At 47.9% G+C, this 19,732-nt stretch overlaps 1 protein-coding gene across 2 annotated transcripts in view; it reads left to right on the forward strand.

Annotated features, from left to right (window-relative positions):
- The window catches only part of STK32C (serine/threonine kinase 32C), a 96,144-nt gene that overhangs the window by 67,886 nt on the left and 8,526 nt on the right, over positions 1–19,732 (forward strand). For both annotated transcript variants that reach the window (XM_030031082.2, XM_030031081.2), the window contains 6 exons: positions 11,596–11,747; positions 14,917–15,090; positions 15,631–15,668; positions 17,107–17,196; positions 17,703–17,806; positions 17,906–18,022. In XM_030031082.2, the coding sequence (XP_029886942.1) occupies positions 11,596–11,747; positions 14,917–15,090; positions 15,631–15,668; positions 17,107–17,196; positions 17,703–17,806; positions 17,906–18,022 (675 nt within the window). The remainder of the gene's footprint in view (positions 1–11,595; positions 11,748–14,916; positions 15,091–15,630; positions 15,669–17,106; positions 17,197–17,702; positions 17,807–17,905; positions 18,023–19,732) is intronic.

Consider the following 19,732-nt stretch of genomic DNA (forward strand, 5'->3'; position numbering starts at 1 on the left):
CCTCCTCCCAGCTCTCAGCAGAGCCATCCATACAGTGGGAAACACAGTTCGGTCCACTTTGAAACCTCCTCAGTGAGGGTCTCCTACTCTGTGTCTTTAAGGTCAGCAAATCCAGGCCATGCTACATCGAAGACATGTGCTCAAGACTATGACCAAAGGATGATCCAAAATGCTGACATTTTTTGTTCTAAAATTTGGTAAACACATCAGATTTTGAGATATCTGACTGACTGTAATTTCTATCAAACGATGAGACTACATAGCTGGCATGCAAGAGGGGAGAGGGTGGAGAACGAGGACAAACAAAAGTAAAGAAAAATGCTCCTTTTGCTTTTTTGTTTCTTAGGTTTATATGCTGTCACTTCTTTAGTTTTTCCTTGTTTATTTGGATTAATGTCTCCCAGGAGATAAAGAAGTCTACATGTTTTTTGGAGCTGCAAGTCGAATAATCACCCATATCCAAAACTCGATTATAGAAACATCTGCTTAATGTCTGACAAGATGTTATTTTCCCAGCGTGACATTAAAAGGAAGTGCTTAATCTGGACCACCTAAAATTGCTTTAAATCATTGGGTTCAAAGCATGTAGATAACACTCTGCATCCCCCTCTCATGAGTTCTTGCAGGAAAATTGGGAAATATTCCATGATAGGCACCAACTAGAAAAACTCAGCTCCCCGCTTGCTGTGTACAGGTGCCAATAAGGAGAGCTTTTTCTGACATGGTTTCAGTGTGCTAGTTGTGTGCCATTTATGTCAACAGCAAGACAGAAATAAGGTTCATTTGCAGGAAGGAAAAAGAAAAAAATACAGGCAAGCCTAGTTTTGCATGTGTTTTGAGCACACTCCCAGCTATACCTATGAGATGTGTTTTACTTTCCTGGTACACAGAGGGCTGGCCATGTTCGTAGGTGATACAAATCCATACAGGTCTGTTGAGCTTCAAGGAGGTCTGCAGATTTGTACGAGAAGAACATGAACACATTCTTAAGACTACAGAGTTGAAGTTATTGATGTATGGCACGCTGAGGTGTGATCTTGAACAGTAGGTTTTATTTTGGGTCAGAAGAGGTTTTTGTCTCTAGCATAAGCAACTGAGAAGGAGATTTTTAATGGAAGTGTTGACACGACCTGAAAACACCAACAGGCTTGCTATGAATAAAAGTTTTATCAGCTACTGTTACAGCTTGGCTCTAGCAAATAGCAGTACTGAATTAAAGAGATTTTAATGATTTATGGTGTTCTGACAAACCAGTCCTTCATCAATCCAGTGATAAAGCACAACTTTTCAGCAGGGAAAAAGTAAAGTCATAAGACTCTGTGAAAAATACCTTAAGGAGTGAAATGTGGCGAGGTGTTTGGAATAGAAAACAAAATCAGCTCTTGAAGATTTGTTGAGCTGGTAACCTTGTACTTAGAACATGGCTCCTGAGGATCTCAGTTATTTTCCATTCACTGCAACTTCACACCTTTTAATTTGCTTTATACCTGAGTAGATAGGTTCTGGTTCTGACCTTTGCATCTGAAGGAGAGACTGCATTATTAAAATTCTTGTTGTTATTCATAGAGATGTAGCTATAAAGTGGTCCCAGCTGGCTGAAACCATTAATTGCAGAAAAGCTGCCACAGTACCAGGTGTCTCCGGAGGCCAGGTGCCCGTACCTGGGTGTACCCCTGCAGATGTGCACAGCACAGATCCCTCCATGAAGGCTGGAGATCAGCCGTACGGAGTTGGTGTGCCCGCTGCTGTGGCCGTCAGGAGCCCAAAGATGGGGGGGTATTTGCAAACAGCAGCAGAGTAGTAGCAGTAGGTACCTGTTCGTGCCATGTGCCCCCAGTCTGTGAGCGTTGGCATCTCACCTGGGCGAGTTGTGGAAGCAGGTGGGAGCAGCGACGTGAGCGTTACACCTGGAAGTGTCCGTTGTTTTGAGGACCGCAACTGCGTAGGTGAGCATCCAAACCCAGGGAGGCTCCGCCGTGCAGGCCTGGCCCTGAGCAGTGCCATCGGCCCGATCCAGTCCAGAGGCACGGCCGAAAGCCGGAGAGACGTGGAAAGGCAGAGGAGCGTTGTCGTCACGGCCAGCAGCCGCCCGCGTGTTTGTGTCACCGAGCCTGGTTCGTCAACATGGCATAATACGGAAGATTACTGTGCAGATTGGCGCTGGGACCAGAGCTGCAGATGTCCCATTCTTGTAAATGGGTCTTTGTGTGCTGGAGATAATAGTTGGGAAAAACACTGCCAGAGACACTGCTGTCAAAACTGTTCCCAGGACAAAGTTCTGGTTAAATAAGCTGCATAATCAGGCAATGAAGGTTTTTGATTGTTTCAAAGTATGTTTTTATTCAGGATCAGACAGTATTATAGTAACGTGTCCCTGCTGAGCGTGGGTAAGTGTCACGGGTTAAGCTGTGTGCAGCTGCGGTCCTGCTCCCAGGACGTTGCCTCCGGCCGCGGTGGTGCTGCCTCCCCGGGGCATCTCGGCTGCTGGAGCTGCGGGGCTCTCACCGCAGCCACGGGCTCACAGCAAGGTGCCGCGAGGTCCCTCTGGATTGCACCAGACCTATTGCCCGCTGGCCAACAACATCATCAGAGGAGCACTTTTAGGGACAGGTCTGAAATTTTCCACCTTGCCCAGAATGCCCTCCACCAGGACCAGCCCTGAAGGGATGGTGAGGGGCTGCACAGGCTCCTGCAGTGCCGGCTGCCTTTAGCATTTCCAGCCTCCTGTGCTCATTGAGCCAAGCTCTGGGTCAGCAGCTGTGGAGGTGGATGGAACACCTTCAAGGGACCAGCATCCTTGAGATGTTGGGTGCCTCTTCTGAACCTGTTCTTGTAGGGGAGCTGTTTCTGGGTGGGGGTACCTGTGGTCTTCAGCCCCAGCCCTTTCGCCTTAGATCAGTTGATTTTACTGTCCTGTGTATCAGGTAATTATCAATTTACTTTTTGTTCATGATTCATCCTGACTAAGGCACACAGCTTCGTGCTGCCCATAGCTGCACTTCCAGCCATGCTCAAGAGAGCACATCTGTCTGTTTGTCCTTCCTTGTTTGCTCATTTCTGGGTGTTGGGAGAGGAGAACGTCTGCAGAGCTGGGCAGTGCTGTCAGATGCCCAGGACCCAGCTGCCAGGTCATTGCTTCTGTCACAGTCAACATGACTGTTGCCTTTTTGAGAACGCTTTTGATTAGATAAATCTGATTTGATATATTTGAGGTGATTTTCGGTGGAGGTTGTCAGCGGTTCACACCTGATACTACGTGTAACTCGTGTGCTTTTGTGGCTTTGCAGGAGGTGCTGTTTTCCATGGGTTGTCACGAGGCAGTAGCTGGGAACCAGCACGGTAATTAGAGGGATCAAAGGAGGTTTTGACCAAGGGAGTGTCCCCAAGAGAAGGCAGGGGATGGTTTTGGCACAGGCCACTTCCAGTCGCTGCTGGCCCTCCAGGGACCATGCCCCTGGCCGGATAGGGAGGACTTGGGAACGGACCTGTCCTGGCTCCAGGTGGAGCCCATCGTTTGCAGACTGAGTCTGGCCCCCTTCACCGTGCTGACGGCTGGCAGCTGGTACCCGGCAGCAACGGATGAGCAGCTGGGACAGCCCGAGCCAGGGAGCACGGGGCCGTGCTGGTGGTTCACGGCCATGGCCCTGGCAGAGTCGCCATCCCCTTCGTGTCCACCCACGCCTGGGCTTGTGTGGAGTGCCGTACCTGCGTCCTGGGGTCCTTCCTGGTAGGACACAAATGTCATGGACAGGCCTGTGGGAAGCAGGTAGATGCTTCCAGCAGAGCTCCATCCAGCTGCTCACCATGGTTCATGTGCTTAATGAATCCCTGCTACTTTAATTATATCACTGCAAATACACCTAGGAGGCAGCTTTAAGCTTTGCTATCTTGGCTATGCCTAAAAAAAAAATTTGATTAGCTGGTTTTATCCTTAATATTTATGAGAACTGTAGAACAAGTTAATATTATCTTTTTAATTACAACTGTTACACAGATGTTAATTACCAAGCAAAGATTATATTTCAATTACCATCAGCGCCATCATAATACAAAATGGATACGAAGATTGCTTTTAAATGACAGGGTAACTGATACTGCATCCTGTGCAACCGTGATACCGTGGCCATGTCAAATGCCTTTGGTTTCTCTTCAGAATAGCACGGTCCCTGTTTGTTACTTTCCTGATAGCAGCTGAGGAGTGATTTTAATTTTTTTTATATTATTGGCAAGATTCTGTCTACAGCTCTTGGTACAGAACTGCTCTCAGACGGTGAAGCAGAGGGGATCCCGGAGGCACTGGTCCCTGGAGGACCAGGGGGGGACCGGGGGGTCGCAGCCTGCCGTGCCTGCCAGCCCCGTCCTGCCCGCTGCCAGTGCCACCGCTGTCCCACTCTCCTCCTGCGCAGGCATCGCTCTGCACATTGCAGCATTAATTGCCAAATAAAGTCCTCTCCATTTCTTTAAAGGCTGTGTGACAGTGATTTCCGTCCAGCTGATCAGACATAGCTGCTTTTAAAGAATGAAAACTCAGAGAAGTGAACGGTTTGTTGTCTGGGTTTAACAGGTGGGTTGTTAGAAGAAAGCTTGTCTAAAGGAGATGAACTTGTTAAAAGTCAGTATGGGAGGTTTGCTTTACTGTCTCTATTTGCTCTACAAACTCACTCTGGTTTGCAAGAAACTGGTAATCACAAGCTTCTTGCTCTTCGCTGCAAGGAAAAACTGTTTGTCCCTGGTTTTGTAGTGTGTCTTCAAAGTCTCAAACCCTCACTGAGCACCTGCAGGTGGTTTCCAGCCGTACTGGAGTGACTGGTATTTAACCCAGATATTCCCCGTGAGCCCAGTGGTCAGGTTGGTCTCAGCAGAGCTGCAGTAAGCACGTGCTTACATGGCTCTATCACAGATTACCATCTTCTCTTTTCTCCCCATTTCTGCTGTAACATTTAGTGATCAAAACTGAACTGAGTTCTTCAAAAAAGCTCAAGCTGTTTATACATCATGGTAAATGCCTCCTTACTGCTTCTGGCCCTTCAGAATGAAGAAATTAGTTCCTCCTGCTCCAGAGGCTGCAGATCTCCCATTTCCTCGACATCCTTCCTGAGGCTTCTGCCATGCTGTCCCCTGTAGCAGAGGCTCTTTTCCTCAGGCAGTCCCAAAGCCTACTGATACTTTTGGGTGCCACAGGCAATTTTACGTTTATGCTTCACATTTCAAGCTTCAACCTTGCAAGTAAAATGGCAGTTATATAGATATTGGGGAAAACGGGGAGGGGTTTGGCTCTGGCAGCCCAAGAGAGGAGAATGAGCCCCGCCGGTGGTCCAGCCAAGGTCCTCCCCTGCTCCAGCCTGCATCTCGGTGGGACCCGGCGCTGGGACATGGTGCTGGTGGCCCCGGCAGACCTGGAAACTGCTAGGTCTCGTTGAGCTTGCACAGCAGAAGCACTGCAGGCTGGACCGGGTTTTTGCCCAGTACTTCATGTCTTCTGTGCTGCTGTTCTCAGGCAGAGACAGTGCGTGGTCCTAGGCCACCAGCGCAGGAGGCAGTTGGTGTCAGAGGTGTTTGATACTTCCTTTGCTGGGTAAAATCTTAGGGCCAGATTCTGGTTGTGCTTTTGGTTATGATAATTCCTCATGACTTCGTTGGGGTTGGCTTATTTTTGAGAGCTGAAAACTGCTGCTCCAGGTGATTAATGGTTGGAGACGGCTGCTGGGATCAAATAAGCTCTACCAGAGGGATCGATGCATCATCCCAGAGTCACAGCCTTTGCCAGAATGACCACTTAAAACTGAAGTGCTTTTCATCTCTGGAGAAAGGGAAATAAAGAGACTTTTTTTAATATCTAACTGGAGTTTTGTAGGTTTTCCACACTGGGAGTCCAGACATAAATGCCCAATGGAAGTCAGTGGAAGCTGGAGGAGAAATCAATATATGTGGGCAAGGTGCAACCACTCCAAATAAGCATTTTTATAAGCTAAAGCAGTGTTCAGCTGTAGTTCACTGTCGTGTAGGATTAAGGTGTTTGATGTTCGGTGTGTAGTGCTTGCTAATGCTAAGCCTTGACTCTGCTCTAAAAACAAAATAAACGAAATCTAGCTTTGTACGCTGAAACTTCCTGATGGCTCTCAGCCGAAGTCAATAAAGTGTCTGTGTATGTAAGGATTACAGCACATTTGTCTCGTCTTTCAAAGGCAGAAAGGTACTGAGAGATTCAAGAAGAAAACCTACTGCTAGCAGTTCGGAAGCAAAAGGAAGATCTCTTGAACCCAGCTGTGGGTATTTGCATCAGATGTGACGGTAATGTCCTGCAGAGGACAGGATCACGGGTGCCTTAATTTAAGATGACATCTGCATTTGCAGAAGGAAAAAATAATCTTTGTGCAGCCAAGAGGAAGCAATCTCAAGTATTTATCATCTCCACAGATCCTGCCCAGAATGCAAACTACTTGCTTTTGTTTGAGCCCAGACAAATTTTGCTGCCCCTTTATAATTAGTTTGAGATAGGTCAGGACATGCTATTAAATGATTAGATGACCTTTCATCTGAGTGGGGATTTCGGCCCGTTGGATTCCTTCAGAATCAGCAGGAAAAAAGTTATTGGATTTCTAAAGAGAAGTGGCAAAGCCTACCTAAGAGAAGGCAAGTTGGACCAAAAAATGTACAGAGCAGCAAAAATCTCAGCGATTGGGAAAAGTATCCTAAATTAATAAGAACAAAAAAAACTTCCAAAAAGGACATTATGTCTGAGTCCCCTGGACACCAGAAAACATCCAAATCCCGGCTCTCTATTTCCATGCCAACTTACACCATGGTTGGGTGGAAAATAGAAATAACTCTTGTAAGCAACAGCTCAATAAGTGATGCAGGGGAATAAGAAGCCAAGTAATTTCTGGCAGGTTATGGACTTTGTTTCTGCTTTTGGTGCTTAGTCCACAGTGTGACAGAGAGTGCTTTGATCCTACAGACTGAGGTTTATCCTGAGACTTTATCCTAAAGTCAGGTTTGTGTGAAAGTGTAAATGGTGCGTATGCTTCCTACCAAAAGAGCAAGGTTCGTCCCTGCAAATTACAATCCTGGTGTGGGTGGTAGTAGAATACGAACCGGTCAAAAGTGTAAGTCCCTCAGATATGTTCTACTTGTTTACTCCCAATATTAATTTTTTATGTTTGTTTTGATTTCTAAACCTTAAATTGTGGTCTGATATTTGAAATTCTTAATGTTTTCCCTGGATCAGTTGGAAGCTGGTGAAAACAGCCACCACCAAGCTGACTCCAGGGCAGCGGTTCAGAGCCATGCCAGCTGTTCCCACTCCAGAGGCTGCTGTTCGTGTGTTCTCAAATTAAAGCTGGTCCCTTTGTCCCCCGCTTTGATTTTGAGACGGTATGGGAAAATCAGGTGAGCTTTGGGTGCTGTGCCATGTTTCCGTGCAGTGTCCATTTGCCCCGCGGGAGCATTGCCGGAGCTCGGCACGGCACAGCGCGGAGGAGTCCTGGAGGCACCCGGCGCTGCCGCGGTGGAGGGATGCAACCCTGCTGCCCCGCACCCAACGCCCCGTGGGGTGCCTGGCTCTGCCGCGGGGGTTTCTCGTGGCTTCCCAAACCTTGCCTTTTTGGCTGTTCTCACACCTCTCTCTCTTCATCGATTATGGGGGCAGTTTAAATGGACAGATTTACTGTCAGCTCAACCGAGGGGGAGATGTTTTGGCAATGGGAAGCCACCGGGACGGCTTTGCAGCAAACGAGGTTGGGGACATTCTCCAGGTGCTACTGTGTGACAGCAGGGAGCAGTGCCGCGTGTCTGCCGGCGGGAGAGGCAGTGCCGAAAATCTCCTGGGTACTCACGAAAGTCGAACAAAGTCAGGCTGGCTCCTTGACTGCTTTTGCTGTTAAAACCCAACTTTGTGCACAAAGTGGAGAGGTAGCTCTGAACACTTCTGTTCATGTACTGCGTTTTTTAATGAGAACTCTTACCTTAAAGAAAGGTGAGTATTTCAAAGCCAAGAGTCAGTTTTCCCTGCCTGTTACTTTTTCAATATCACCTAGGTCAACGGTCCTCATTAGTCCCCTCTAAATTAATGAGATAGCTGGGGCTGTTGAGTGAAGACAGAGATTGTCCCAGATTCAGGTGAGAAGAAGCTGCCAGCTATGGTGACAATACGGGCGTTGTCATTGTCTGGGGCCCCATAAAGTGAGATCGAACTGGGAGATGTTAAATGCACATCTCATGTCCTGAATCGCAAATGCAAGCTCCAAACCCTTTATGCTTTTAATGCAATAAAAGCAAAGGCAGCTGTATACAAACCATTTGGCAGCAGCTGAATGTTCAGGGTATCTGGGACTCTATTAAATCTTTTATGTGCTATGTCTTGAGCAATATACTACCAGCTGATGCCTGCCTTCTGCTTCACAAATCTGGCAGCATTACATACAATTTTTTCTAATGGCTGTATTTAACCACTGAAAATTTCCTTTGTGCAGCGAGGGACCGCATTATGCAGAACGAGGACAAAGTAGTCTCTTCTTTCTGCTTTCTTGCCTTGCTTCGCATTGTAGATCTGCTTGAAAATGGATTGATACCAATTTAAAAAACCACTGTGACTTATTACCAAGTAGATGTTTATTCCTTCCACAGGAACAGATGCATGAGTGGAGAAGCACAAAACAGAAAAGATAGGTGTTGGGGCTCTGATGTTTCGGGGGGGGGGCACATTTCTGTAACCAGGGGCATTTTACGAAGGGTTCCTGCCTGTGGCAAAGGGCCTAAGTGGCCGAGCCTGGCCGGGGCAGCACCGGCACCGGTCCTGACGTTCGTTCGACTCGCGTTAGATCCCCGCCAAGAGCTGTATTAACGTGACCATTAACTATGACCGGCTGTGGTAACTATAGGGGTACAAAGAGAGCATAGCTGCGGCACCGGGCAAGTGCCCTCTCTCCCCGGTCGTCCATCGGCCGCGGGGTGCGCTGCCCCGGGAGCTGTGCCGTCGGGCAGCACCGCAGCGGGGACCATGCATCGCCCGCGGGCACGCGCCCCAGGCCACCCTGCACAGGTCAGCCAGCTCCCGCTCATCCCACGTGGCCGCCCCTGCTCCCCCGGCGTTTTGGGAGGCTTGGCTGGAAGAAGGACGTTTCCATCAACGCCCACGTTAGTGTTCTTTTCCGGAAAAGAGAGAACAAAAATTTCCAGAGCGCCTGAAACTGGCATTGCTCTGTATGTAGGTGATGCTGTTCCATTTCAGAAAACTATTTATTATGATTACAGAGTACAAGAAGTTTTCATCATTTTCTCATTTATTGTGCTAGGTTTCCATTTTCCCTGCAGAGAAACAAAAAGCAAATGACATAAATATAAAATGCAATGCCTGTTAAGATACTGCAAGTCACAACCTAAAAAAAAAAATAAATTTAGAAATTAATGAGCTTCTAGCTATAATGCGAAATAAACTGAAATCAGGAAAGAATGTTGTTCAGTGCCTGGGTGGCTGTTACTCAAAGGTTTGTTTTTAGAGAAGTTATATAGCAATGACCGTGTTTTAAAGGGATATTGCTAGGTCTTTTCTGCTCAAAGAATTTATAAAATATGAAGTTATTTTTGCCTGGTTTATTAAATGTACAACCAGTTTAGTCTGCTTTAGGCAGTGGTTGGATCCTGCTGGTGCCTTGCATTGTGCTAGGTAGTTCATTATTATTATTAAGTTTGCACAAAGCAAGGGTTTTGCCTTACATTTTTGTATTCTGAACAGTCCCTGGCAGCTGTAGCCGATGAGCTTTCGCACGCCCACAGACGCCGGAGGGGACCGTGCCTGCCGGGGGATGGGGCTGGGGACACCCGTTCTCACCCGACAGCTCAGAGGTGTGCGGGGGCACAGGCGGCCCTGCCTCGGCGAAGCTGCCAGCGCAGGACATGACTCTCAGCACCGAGCGCCGTTTGCGGGCGTCGGGCTTGCTGGTGCCGCCGCAGGCAAGCGTGAGTTCGACCCAGAGAAAATTGCTCAGGTCAAGCCGCCCGAGAATGAGCCTTTAATGTGAGGTCTGAGGTGTGCGTGGAGTTATTTCAATACATAATTTGCCGTTCTTACCATAATTGTAATGACGACTGCAAAATAATCCCCGTAATTTCAGCGTGCATCGCTAATTGGGATGTTTTTATCAGGCTAATGATAACCACCTATTATTTTGTCACCTTCTTGCTGCAGTGTGTCCTCGATGATATTATATTGTGCGCCATTAGCACTTGCAAATGGTTATTAATGGCAGTATTTTAGAAGCGCGGTAGAGTTCGGCGGCTCCCGTCTGTCTGCGATGTTTTCTGCCGTCTGCCGAAGCTCCCTTTACTTGCTCCTGTGCTGTGTAAGTGTGACCTGCTCTCTAAGGAGCTGCCTGAAGCCACCCCCACGTCAGCCTCCCTGTGCCGCTCTGGATGAAGGCTGTATGACCAAAATGCCAAATTACTTATTTTTCAATGAAAATATATCCAGCGCATTGTAATCGTGAGCACGTCTGATAATTAAAAGAGGACAGATGTAATTATAGCAGCTGTAGAAATTTCATTCGTTCACTTAAAAATAGTTACCTTGATAACTAATTAGCTCTTTTAAAAATAGTTACCTTGGTAATGAAGGTGTCGTTAGTATCAGAAGAACCCAGGGAGGCACACCCAAGGCAATGCTGGCAGGGAAGCCCGTGCCAGCCCAGCGGGCTTTGTGCCCGGCGGCCGAGCGGCTGCCGGGGCCAGGGGCCGGCTTCTCCCTCCAGGCCAGGGGCTGCCGGCCGGCCTGGCTCTGCATCCCGGGAGGGGGCTGGCTGCGAGCAGCCGGTGGGAAGCGGGCGTTTCGTGGGGACGGGGACCCACCGTGGACCCCTGCTTGCCCGGCCGTGAGAACAGGCTGTCCCGTCCCGTGCGGTGGGGAGCAGAGCGGGCAGGGGTGGGAGGCAGGAGGGACCCGGACAGCGGCAGGCAGTGTGGTCCGCAGCGTGGTCCGTGCCTGGGGAAGGACACGGCCCCCTTCACGATGGCTTGCTGCTCCGTGGGGCTGGGAGCCTGGGCGGGCTGCGCAGGTGTTTGTTGTTGTTAACAAATGTACATTTCAATCGCTTTCTGCTAAAACAAACGGGATTATTTTGACCTTTCCGAGCACAGCTACGTACGCAGTAGATTAAACCAATCTGCCGGAGGTTGGCAGCCAGCGATGTGAGCAGAATGGAGTCAAGGCTGGGAGAGAAGCCCCGCCATTGCCCGAAGCCGGTGTCCATTTGGAGGCAGTGAGCACAAAGCTCTCTCCCACGGCTCCCAGACACCTCTCCCTGCTGGAAGGCTCTCCCTGGAAGCGGCCGTCACATCCTCGAGGAAGTTCTTGTGTGGCTGTGCAGCGAAAGACAGCCCGGGTGGGGTGGTACAGTGCCCAAAACATGAGTGAACGGGCACTGCACTTGGAGCAGGGATGCTGGTGTCTGCAGATCCCAAGTCACAGCCCAGGGATCAGGAATATTTGATAGCGGGGTAGAAGTGCTGAGCAGCATGTGTCTCAGCCTGGTAAAGCAGCAAATGAGGATATGAAGCATTTTACTAAATCTCTTTTTTCCTTCCCCTTCTGTGGTACTTTAGGTGTGTATTGTGCAGAAGAGAGACACTGAGAAGATGTATGCCATGAAGTACATGAACAAACAGCAGTGCATCGAAAGAGACGAGGTTCGCAATGTGTTCAGAGAGCTGGAAATCCTGCAGGAAATCGAGCACGTGTTCCTGGTGAATCTCTGGTGAGCAGCTCCTTTCCCTCTGCCTTCTGGGGCTGCCTGCCCTCAGGCGCTCGCAGAGCCTCGTTCTCCCCGTCCTCCTGGGGTCTTGGATGTCCGTGGGAGCCTCCCAGTGAGCAGCTGCAATGGAAGTCCGTGATAACGTGAAATGCATTCAGGAAACATAGTATGGAAGATATCCATATGTTATGGCATCAAACACTTTAAAACAGCTTAGCTTCTCTTTTTCCATCAAAAACCTTTGTGTGTTTGTTGGGTGTTTTTCACAGCCTTCTTGCAACTACCACTATCAGGTCCCTCCTAAGGAACCCCCTGCCAATTTAACCATAAAATATTTTTGTACCATGGTGTGTTGGTGTGCAGTTCGACTAAGGTGTCTTGTGGCAGTACGATGCTCCTGGTGACTGCCATTAAAGAAATGGTCCATTTCACGTCCATGGAGATATTGAGAACTGTGACAGTCTGTGATGAATCGGATACTGCGTGGGGCCAATTTTTGTAACAAATAACAGCTTGAAAAGTCAAAGAAACTAGCATTTTTAGAGATTATGATTTATAACTTTTATTAATACAAAAATTATACAATATATAGTGTTTTACACAAAGGACTCGATCTTGCAGAGATTGGCTAATAGTTTAAAAAGAACTGGTCTCAGCAGTAGCCAGTGTGTTCAGTAAAGCGTTACTAAGAGAGGTCCTAACTCAAGACATGTTAGCAGGTGGTTTAAAGCTCTCCTGACTGTGTTTAGGTCCGTGCAGGCACTGCAAAGGCGGCTGCATAGGCGTACACCGAGGGATGCTGGTGGGGTGGGGGAATTAATATGGTTGTAGGGCAGCCAAGGAGATGCACTGCATGTCATTTTTTACTGTGACTATCTAGACAGGATGTGTTTCAAAAGCATTACCAACTAAAGCTCTTTGTTAGATTTCAGCCTGATTTGAGGAGTTTTCTTTAAATTAGACCCTAAAACGTTACTGACTAAAAAGGATAGTTTTCGCCAGTGCACACACAATCAAGTTACTATTGAGCAATTTGAAATGTAACTATTTTTAGTGATCTATTACTGAAAAAAAGTTATGAGAGCTCTTCAGATTATCAGGTGCGTGGCCTTTTGCTGGAGAATGACTAAGGGCAAAAAATGCTTTGCAACACGTTCACTGGCCACATAAAATACATCCCTTTAGAGCTCACATATATCATTATCAAATTTTGCACAAAAAATTAATTTACAAGTTTTAGAAAAGAGTGCATCATATCCTAAGATCGTTGGTTAGTTTGGAATGAGACCTTAGCAGTCAGCCTCATGATCCTCTCCCAGCTCCTGCTGCCTGGGGGTCCGGGTGGTCCAGCCTCTCTCTGCCTTCCCTGTCCTGTGAAGGAGTGCCCGATGTGGGGCAGGGATCAGAAAATCCATCATCTTCACCCATGGTCAGCCAGCATGCCACAAACTGATCCTGTGCCGGCAAGCATCTCTGATCACTGCTAGGAGGGAGCTGGGGCAAGAGCAAATAGAGGACACATTGCAGGGTGATAGAAATAAGGAGTTGATGGCTTATATTCTCAGACTGCAGGAAGAGTGACATTATGAGAAGTGATGGAAAACCTTTGATAGCCCATTGAGTGGAGGATGACAGACTGAGAAGGGAAAAGAAGAGTGGTCCCTTCTCTTCCTGTATGTGAGACTTGAGTTGCTCAAAATTTTGCCTAGGATTTATTCCCCCAGTGTCTTGCACACCCTTGGAATGGTTTGAAATGCATTCTTTCAAATGATAGCATGGCTTTTTGTAAAGGCAGGCTTCTGCAGCTGTGGGTTAGAGAGTGTCATTAAGGCAGGTAAGCACTTTTTCCAATCCAGTGGGTTTTGAGATTGCCTAAAAATTTGTGCAGCCACAACCACAAGGAGAAATTAGTAACTGTAAAATAAAGGCTATGCTTAATTGGAAAATAAGGGGTAAGCAAAAATGATATATTATGTAAAAAATGTAAGGACGTGCACCTGCAATGCACAGTGCACAGTAATCTCCTTCAGTGACTGCAAGGCTTATGTTACTATTGAAATCTGTTTTTAAGGCTAGAATCAGTGCCTCGTGAACGGCTGCCTGATTTCACAGAGACAGAAGAGGGGCAGAAGCAGCAGTTTTTCCCAGGGAAGCTGCACACCTTGGGTGGCCAGACAGGCTCAGCCTTGGGCAGCTGACTGGCCACAGGCATCCCTTCCCTCTCCAACGATGTTGGATGTGTGGCAGGCTGTTGGGCAGGAATATTTTCAAAAATTCAGAAAGTTTTATACCCAAAGTGATGAAAGTTGGTAATACTTTACATACTTTTTGTTGATCGGTCACTCCAGAAGAGCCAGGTCAGTTAATATTTATTTTTTCAGCATTTTAGCAATTGCAAATATTTTTTTCCAACAAGTAATTAAATTCTTGAGAAAACTTGCTCTCTTAGCAAATTTTTCCCTTTCAGCTCGTACTTTTAGAATAAACCTACATTTAAGATGAGAGCAGAAGTGTGTGATTCATAAGCATTATACAATCCCACATACTCTTTCCTTAGAAATACTATCACCAAATATAACAATTGAACTTTGTTTTGTAGTGTATCTTCACTGCTGTCAGTCTCCTGTGGGATCCACTGCAGATTTAGAGAGGCGTTTTACTCTACAGTAAATATAAATCTCTTTTTCTGTTTTTTATGGTTAAATTAGCAGTTGTGTTTTCCAATTCATTTTCAGGATAGGGAGAGATATTTTAAGTAGGTTTATCAGATTGTTCACAATTGAAAATGCGAAGTTTCTCTGAAGTGACTGGCTAGCAAAGCCCCGAGCTCTGTCTGCACCTCTGCCTGCAGCTCTGCCTGCTGGTGGGGTTACGTGGCAGCGCTTGGGAGGGAGGTGACGGTGGCAGGGCGAGCGCGGGGAGGTTAATTGGGATACTTCCCTCTTCAAAGGAAGTGTTGCTTAGCATAGCAATAGGTTAAAAAACAGGACAGCATCTTGAGTTGCACTTGCTTAATTAGAAAGGTGTAAGCACCAGCACTGGCATATGCTTGTAGTGGGCCTGTTTGCAGTTTTCACAGGAGCTGTGTAATTAGGAAGGGGAAAAAGCCTGACTTGGTTTCATGACTCCTGTGAGACTCAGCCTGCTCGCTCACATGCCACCGGTCCCGCAGGTACTCCTTCCAGGATGAGGAGGACATGTTCATGGTGGTGGACTTGCTTCTCGGTGGCGACCTGCGCTATCATCTGCAGCAAAACGTTCAGTTTACGGAAGAAACGGTCAAACTCTACATCTGTGAGATGGCGCTGGCTCTCGACTACCTACGAAGTCAGCATATTATCCACAGGTAACCATGCAGTCTCTTACTTGCAGTTGGTAGCTGGCAGGAGCTGCCCGTGCACCGCGCTGCCCACGGCTGTTTTGGGGTGGGTGATGCTGTCTTTGCTTAATGCCACCGGTGCCCCTGAGTCAGGGAACAGCTGGCACTAAACCGCACTGGCAGTGCTGGTCCTGGGCACCCTCCACCTGCTGGTCCTGCTCCCCCGTCACTCGGAGGAAGCCTGACGCTTTGCTGGGGGCTGAAGGCACCTTCCTGGATGGGTTTCAAAGTGATGAAAGGCTTCACAGAAATAGGCCCTGTACTGTGTTATTAATTTTCCTTGGAAATTATGCCTGAACAAGCCCGATGCTCCCACTTTTTTGCCCAGTTGCCTAGGAAAAGTGTATTTCTAGTCCATCATGAAGGAACTTGTCTAATGTTAGGGTATTTTTGTTTTATTTGTTCCTAATTTTTGATAGATAAAAATGTTGCAGTTTTTTTGTTGTTGAGTTGCATCCTTGATCTGACTGAGATTTCATCTTGCTGTAACCTTGCTTCTTTTCCCAGAGACGTAAAACCAGACAACATCCTCCTCGATGAGCAAGGTAGGATCTCTCTGCCTTGCTTTGTCTGCCTCCTTCATTCAAGGGACAGATTCTTTACAGTCTTGAATACGGTGCATCTTTCTATATGGGAAAAGTGTGGAAAAAGCACCGCTCCTTCTAACTGATCGGTGTTTGGTTGAACGTACCTGTGCATTGTAATGCCAGGGAAGATCCACCAAGGGCAGCCCCTCTCCTCTTTACCCCCACCTCGCTTCACCAACACTCTGCCTCCTTTCTCACTAGTGCCCCAGTGCACAGGTCACCCATGCCAGATCTGCGGTACCTGGCATCGTGGGAGGGCACAAAGCGCAAGAACTGACTTTATTGAATTGTAGAGTGAGTGATCTGCACACATACTTTTAAGCTAGTTTTGATGTCTCCCCGGGGGTATGGATCTGGGCTGAGCTAGGTGGAGTGAGTTCAGAAACCTTTATGAGAGCATCTATTGGTAATATTGTCTCAGTGGCCTACATAGGAGAAATACCATAGGAGATCCTATAATGACCTCTGTTCCAGCAGTAGGTCTTATAAAACGAAGACATAATATCTCAGGACAGCAGGCTCCAAACCATCCGAGTTTTACCATAAAGCCTCATCAAAACCAAAGCTTGCACTTGCATGGAAGTTAATTAGAAAATAGCACAGGGTATAAAGCCCAAACATAAACGGGAAAAAGGAGACGTAAGTGAAGACTTCACAGGACAAGGCAGTGTGTGATTCACACACCACTTCCATAACTGCCTTGTAGATAGAGAGCAGAAAGTAGCCTCCAGAAGGGCAAATGGGTGGGTTTTCTGTTTACCAGGCTGGCTTGAAAAATAATGACCTATTCTGAATTTTAACTTTCAGACCTGATGACAGAGAAAGTAGAAACAGAGAGAAGGTGTTCCACTTTTTGAAATATCTTAATGATTTCTTCTCACAGCCTTAGGGTTTGGGAAGTATTGTTATGATTTCATTCAACTGGCGTGTCCAAATTTGCTGTGGTCTGTACAGAGTGGCAGCACTATTTTAGCTCTGGGACTCTGGGGTAGTCATGGTTCAATGGCTTTCATCAAAAACAGTTCTAGGGTTTTAATCAATGTGACCAAGGCAATGTCTTAGTATAGTGTTTCCCTGTTGTCATCTTCACTGACTGTAGCTTCTGGCTAGAGCAATTTGACCAAGTGCTGGAGCTGGTGTAGGTTACTAGTTTGCTCCAAGTGTGATTTAAAATCAAGACCCAAAGCTAGCTACCATTTAATCACCTAGCCAGCCTGACAGCCCGGGAAAGCTTCAGCATCTGTTATGGCCATTCGGAGGGCTCTGACCCTGACCTGCCTGTGCCCATGCTACACTGTCCAAGGGCAGAAGCTTATGAAACAAATGTATTCTGACTCTACATTGCCACTGTTCTGCGTTGCAATTAATTCCTTCTTAAAATGTGTCTTTATTTAAGGTCATGCACATTTAACAGATTTTAATATTGCAACAATAATTAGGGACGGTGAAAGAGCAACTGCATTAGCTGGAACAAAGCCATACATGGGTAAGAAATAATAGCTGTTCCTTACATCTGTATTTTACCTTTCAAGAACACTCACCGCATGCCGCCTGACAGTCCCTGTCTGTGACAAAGGCATTGAATTAATTTAGCACATTAATGCATGTGCCCAAGTCATTCAGCAGAGCCTGCTCCTTTGAAAAGTGAAACTGCCAGAGTGAATGAATCGCTGTCAGCACGCCCTCCCCATCCCGCCCTGCCTTCCTTGCTGGCCCCGGCCTGGGACTTGGTGCGTCCGGTGGGCGCTGGGTTTCTGCCATTCCTGGCTTGCTCGGTTGGGAGGGATCTCCCCGTGTGCGCCCGATAACGCCACTGCCCAGAAGGGCAGGCATGCTGCTGCTGCTGCTGCTCACCCTGGCTTGCAAAGCCTCCCCTCGGGCACTAGTGCATAAAAATAACCATAAGGTTTACATACTGACTTTGTGAAATACTGGAATAGAAACGAACTGACGTCAATGAATAACGTGTTGCATTTTGCCCTTTCTGTTCAGCCCCGGAGATTTTCCATTCCTTCCTGAACGGCGGGACGGGCTACTCCTTCGAGGTTGATTGGTGGTCGCTGGGAATCATGGCTTACGAACTGCTGCGGGGCTGGGTAGGGCTCCTGGATGGTCCGAGGCCTAAGAACACGCTTTCTGATTGACTGCAGAGAGGAGAGGGAATTTCTTCTCACCTTTCTGCTTTTTTCCCCCAGAGACCATATGACATCCACTCCAACAACCCCGTGGAGTCTTTAGTTCAGCTCTTCAGTACTGTGAGTGTTCAGTACTCGTCTGCGTGGTCAAAAGAAATCATTGCTCTGTTAAGAAAGGTAAATAGTCCTGCTGGCGTGGTTTACATTGTACGTTAGCCACAGTGCGTGCGGGACTAGCTGGAAAATTTTCAGCATGTTAATAAATAATGTAAAATTGAAACAAGACTAGTTTTTATGACTTTGTTCAGGCTTAAGCACAGATTAATCTTGTGTTTTGTTTGTTTATTATCCCTGTAATAAGATGCATTATGTTTGATATCAAGGGAAGCAAAAAGGCTGGGTTTGGTGAGACAATCAAATTGCTACCTGGGCTAGAGCTGTGCCCTTCCAGCATCCCTCTCAGTGGTCATAGTTACCTAAAAAGACAGCAACTGTGGCTGAGACGGCCATGTGAGATGGAGGACCATGTGTTGCCCCTGCTGCGTTAGCTGCTCCCTCTCGACAGTTCTGCCGGTCCAAAGGGTCGGATTCGGTGTGTTTGGTTGCGAGAATTTTCAGGGGGGGTCCATATCTGTTGGACAACCTGCTGCTTTCCTTGTACTGCTACACGAGAAAATTGTTGATTTGGTGTGGAGGCTGTGTTTTAGCTTCTGCTTGCTTGAGAGCTCAGAAAAGTAGCTGTGAGTATGCTATAAAAAAGATATAGATGGTGCTGACAGCAAATAAGTGACTCTGATCTAAGTTAATGTTGGGTGGACAATTTACATAATTAGATTTTGTTTTAATGAGAAGCAGCGTTGTTTGTTATGGCTGCAGCGGAGCATTCAGCAGGTTCACATTGCCATCTGCTGGGCTGGCAGCAGTCGGGCTTCTAGAGGCCGGGCAGGATTTGAACATCTCACCAGGACAATGCCAGCAGCCACCTCGGCCTGGAAGGCCCCCCCGTTTCAGTGCTCGGGGTGCCCCAGCCCTGCGCCCTGCCTCTGGGGCAGCCGGGGGGGCTCGGCTGGCGCCCAGGGGCGATGTCGGGCGCTGCGTTGCCCACCCGTCCGCTGGAGCCAGCTCCCACTCCCCGCTCCCGCTCCGGCACTGCGGCTGTGCCGGCATCGACACCCCGTGTCTCCTTCTCGCTGGGCCGGTGCCGTCCCAAGGGCCTTACTTGGGAATTGGGAATTCCCTCCTTTTCATTTTAATGATGAAGATAATTTTATGGTGTGAAAAAGTGCCTGGAAAGTTCCCCAGGCGGCAGTTGCTGGTCGAGGCCATCTTTTACCCTGTGCCCTTCACAAGCATCGCTGTGCTTGGGCGCCTGGCGGGCTAGAAGTACAGTCACCGTTGCCTGCTTCTTGCATAGTGAACTTTGGCGTTGGAAAAACACTCGGCACTGACTCTATTTTCTGCAAAAAGGTTGTAACCACCCATAACTAGCGTGCCTAGAATTATGCCGTATTTTTCTAAAGGAAACGGTCCTAGATGGGCATTTTGTAGAGGTCCTACCATAGGTGTCCGTCAGCTGGGAGACCTTATGTGCTCAGCTTGCAGATGCCCGAAACTGAGCTGGGGCAGCCGGAGGTCAGGACTCAGATTCTAGGTGCTCTGGAAAAATGGCAAGAGCTGGTCCAGAGGTGGGGTGCGGCTCCAGCACCAGTGGCAGCGGCACAGGCAGGCAGGGGGGCCGGCTCCTGGATAGGGGCGAGGGTGGGCGCAACTCGCCCGCCACGAGCATCCCACGCTTGGGAGAGGAGGGACACGCACGGGGCTCTGAGCGTGCACTGCAAAGGTGGCATCAACCGAGCTTCAGTGAAGATGTTCACAAGGGGAGACTAG

This window comes from Aquila chrysaetos, chromosome 11 (assembly GCF_900496995.4).
Source record: "Aquila chrysaetos chrysaetos chromosome 11, bAquChr1.4, whole genome shotgun sequence".
NCBI lineage: Eukaryota > Metazoa > Chordata > Aves > Accipitriformes > Accipitridae > Aquila > Aquila chrysaetos.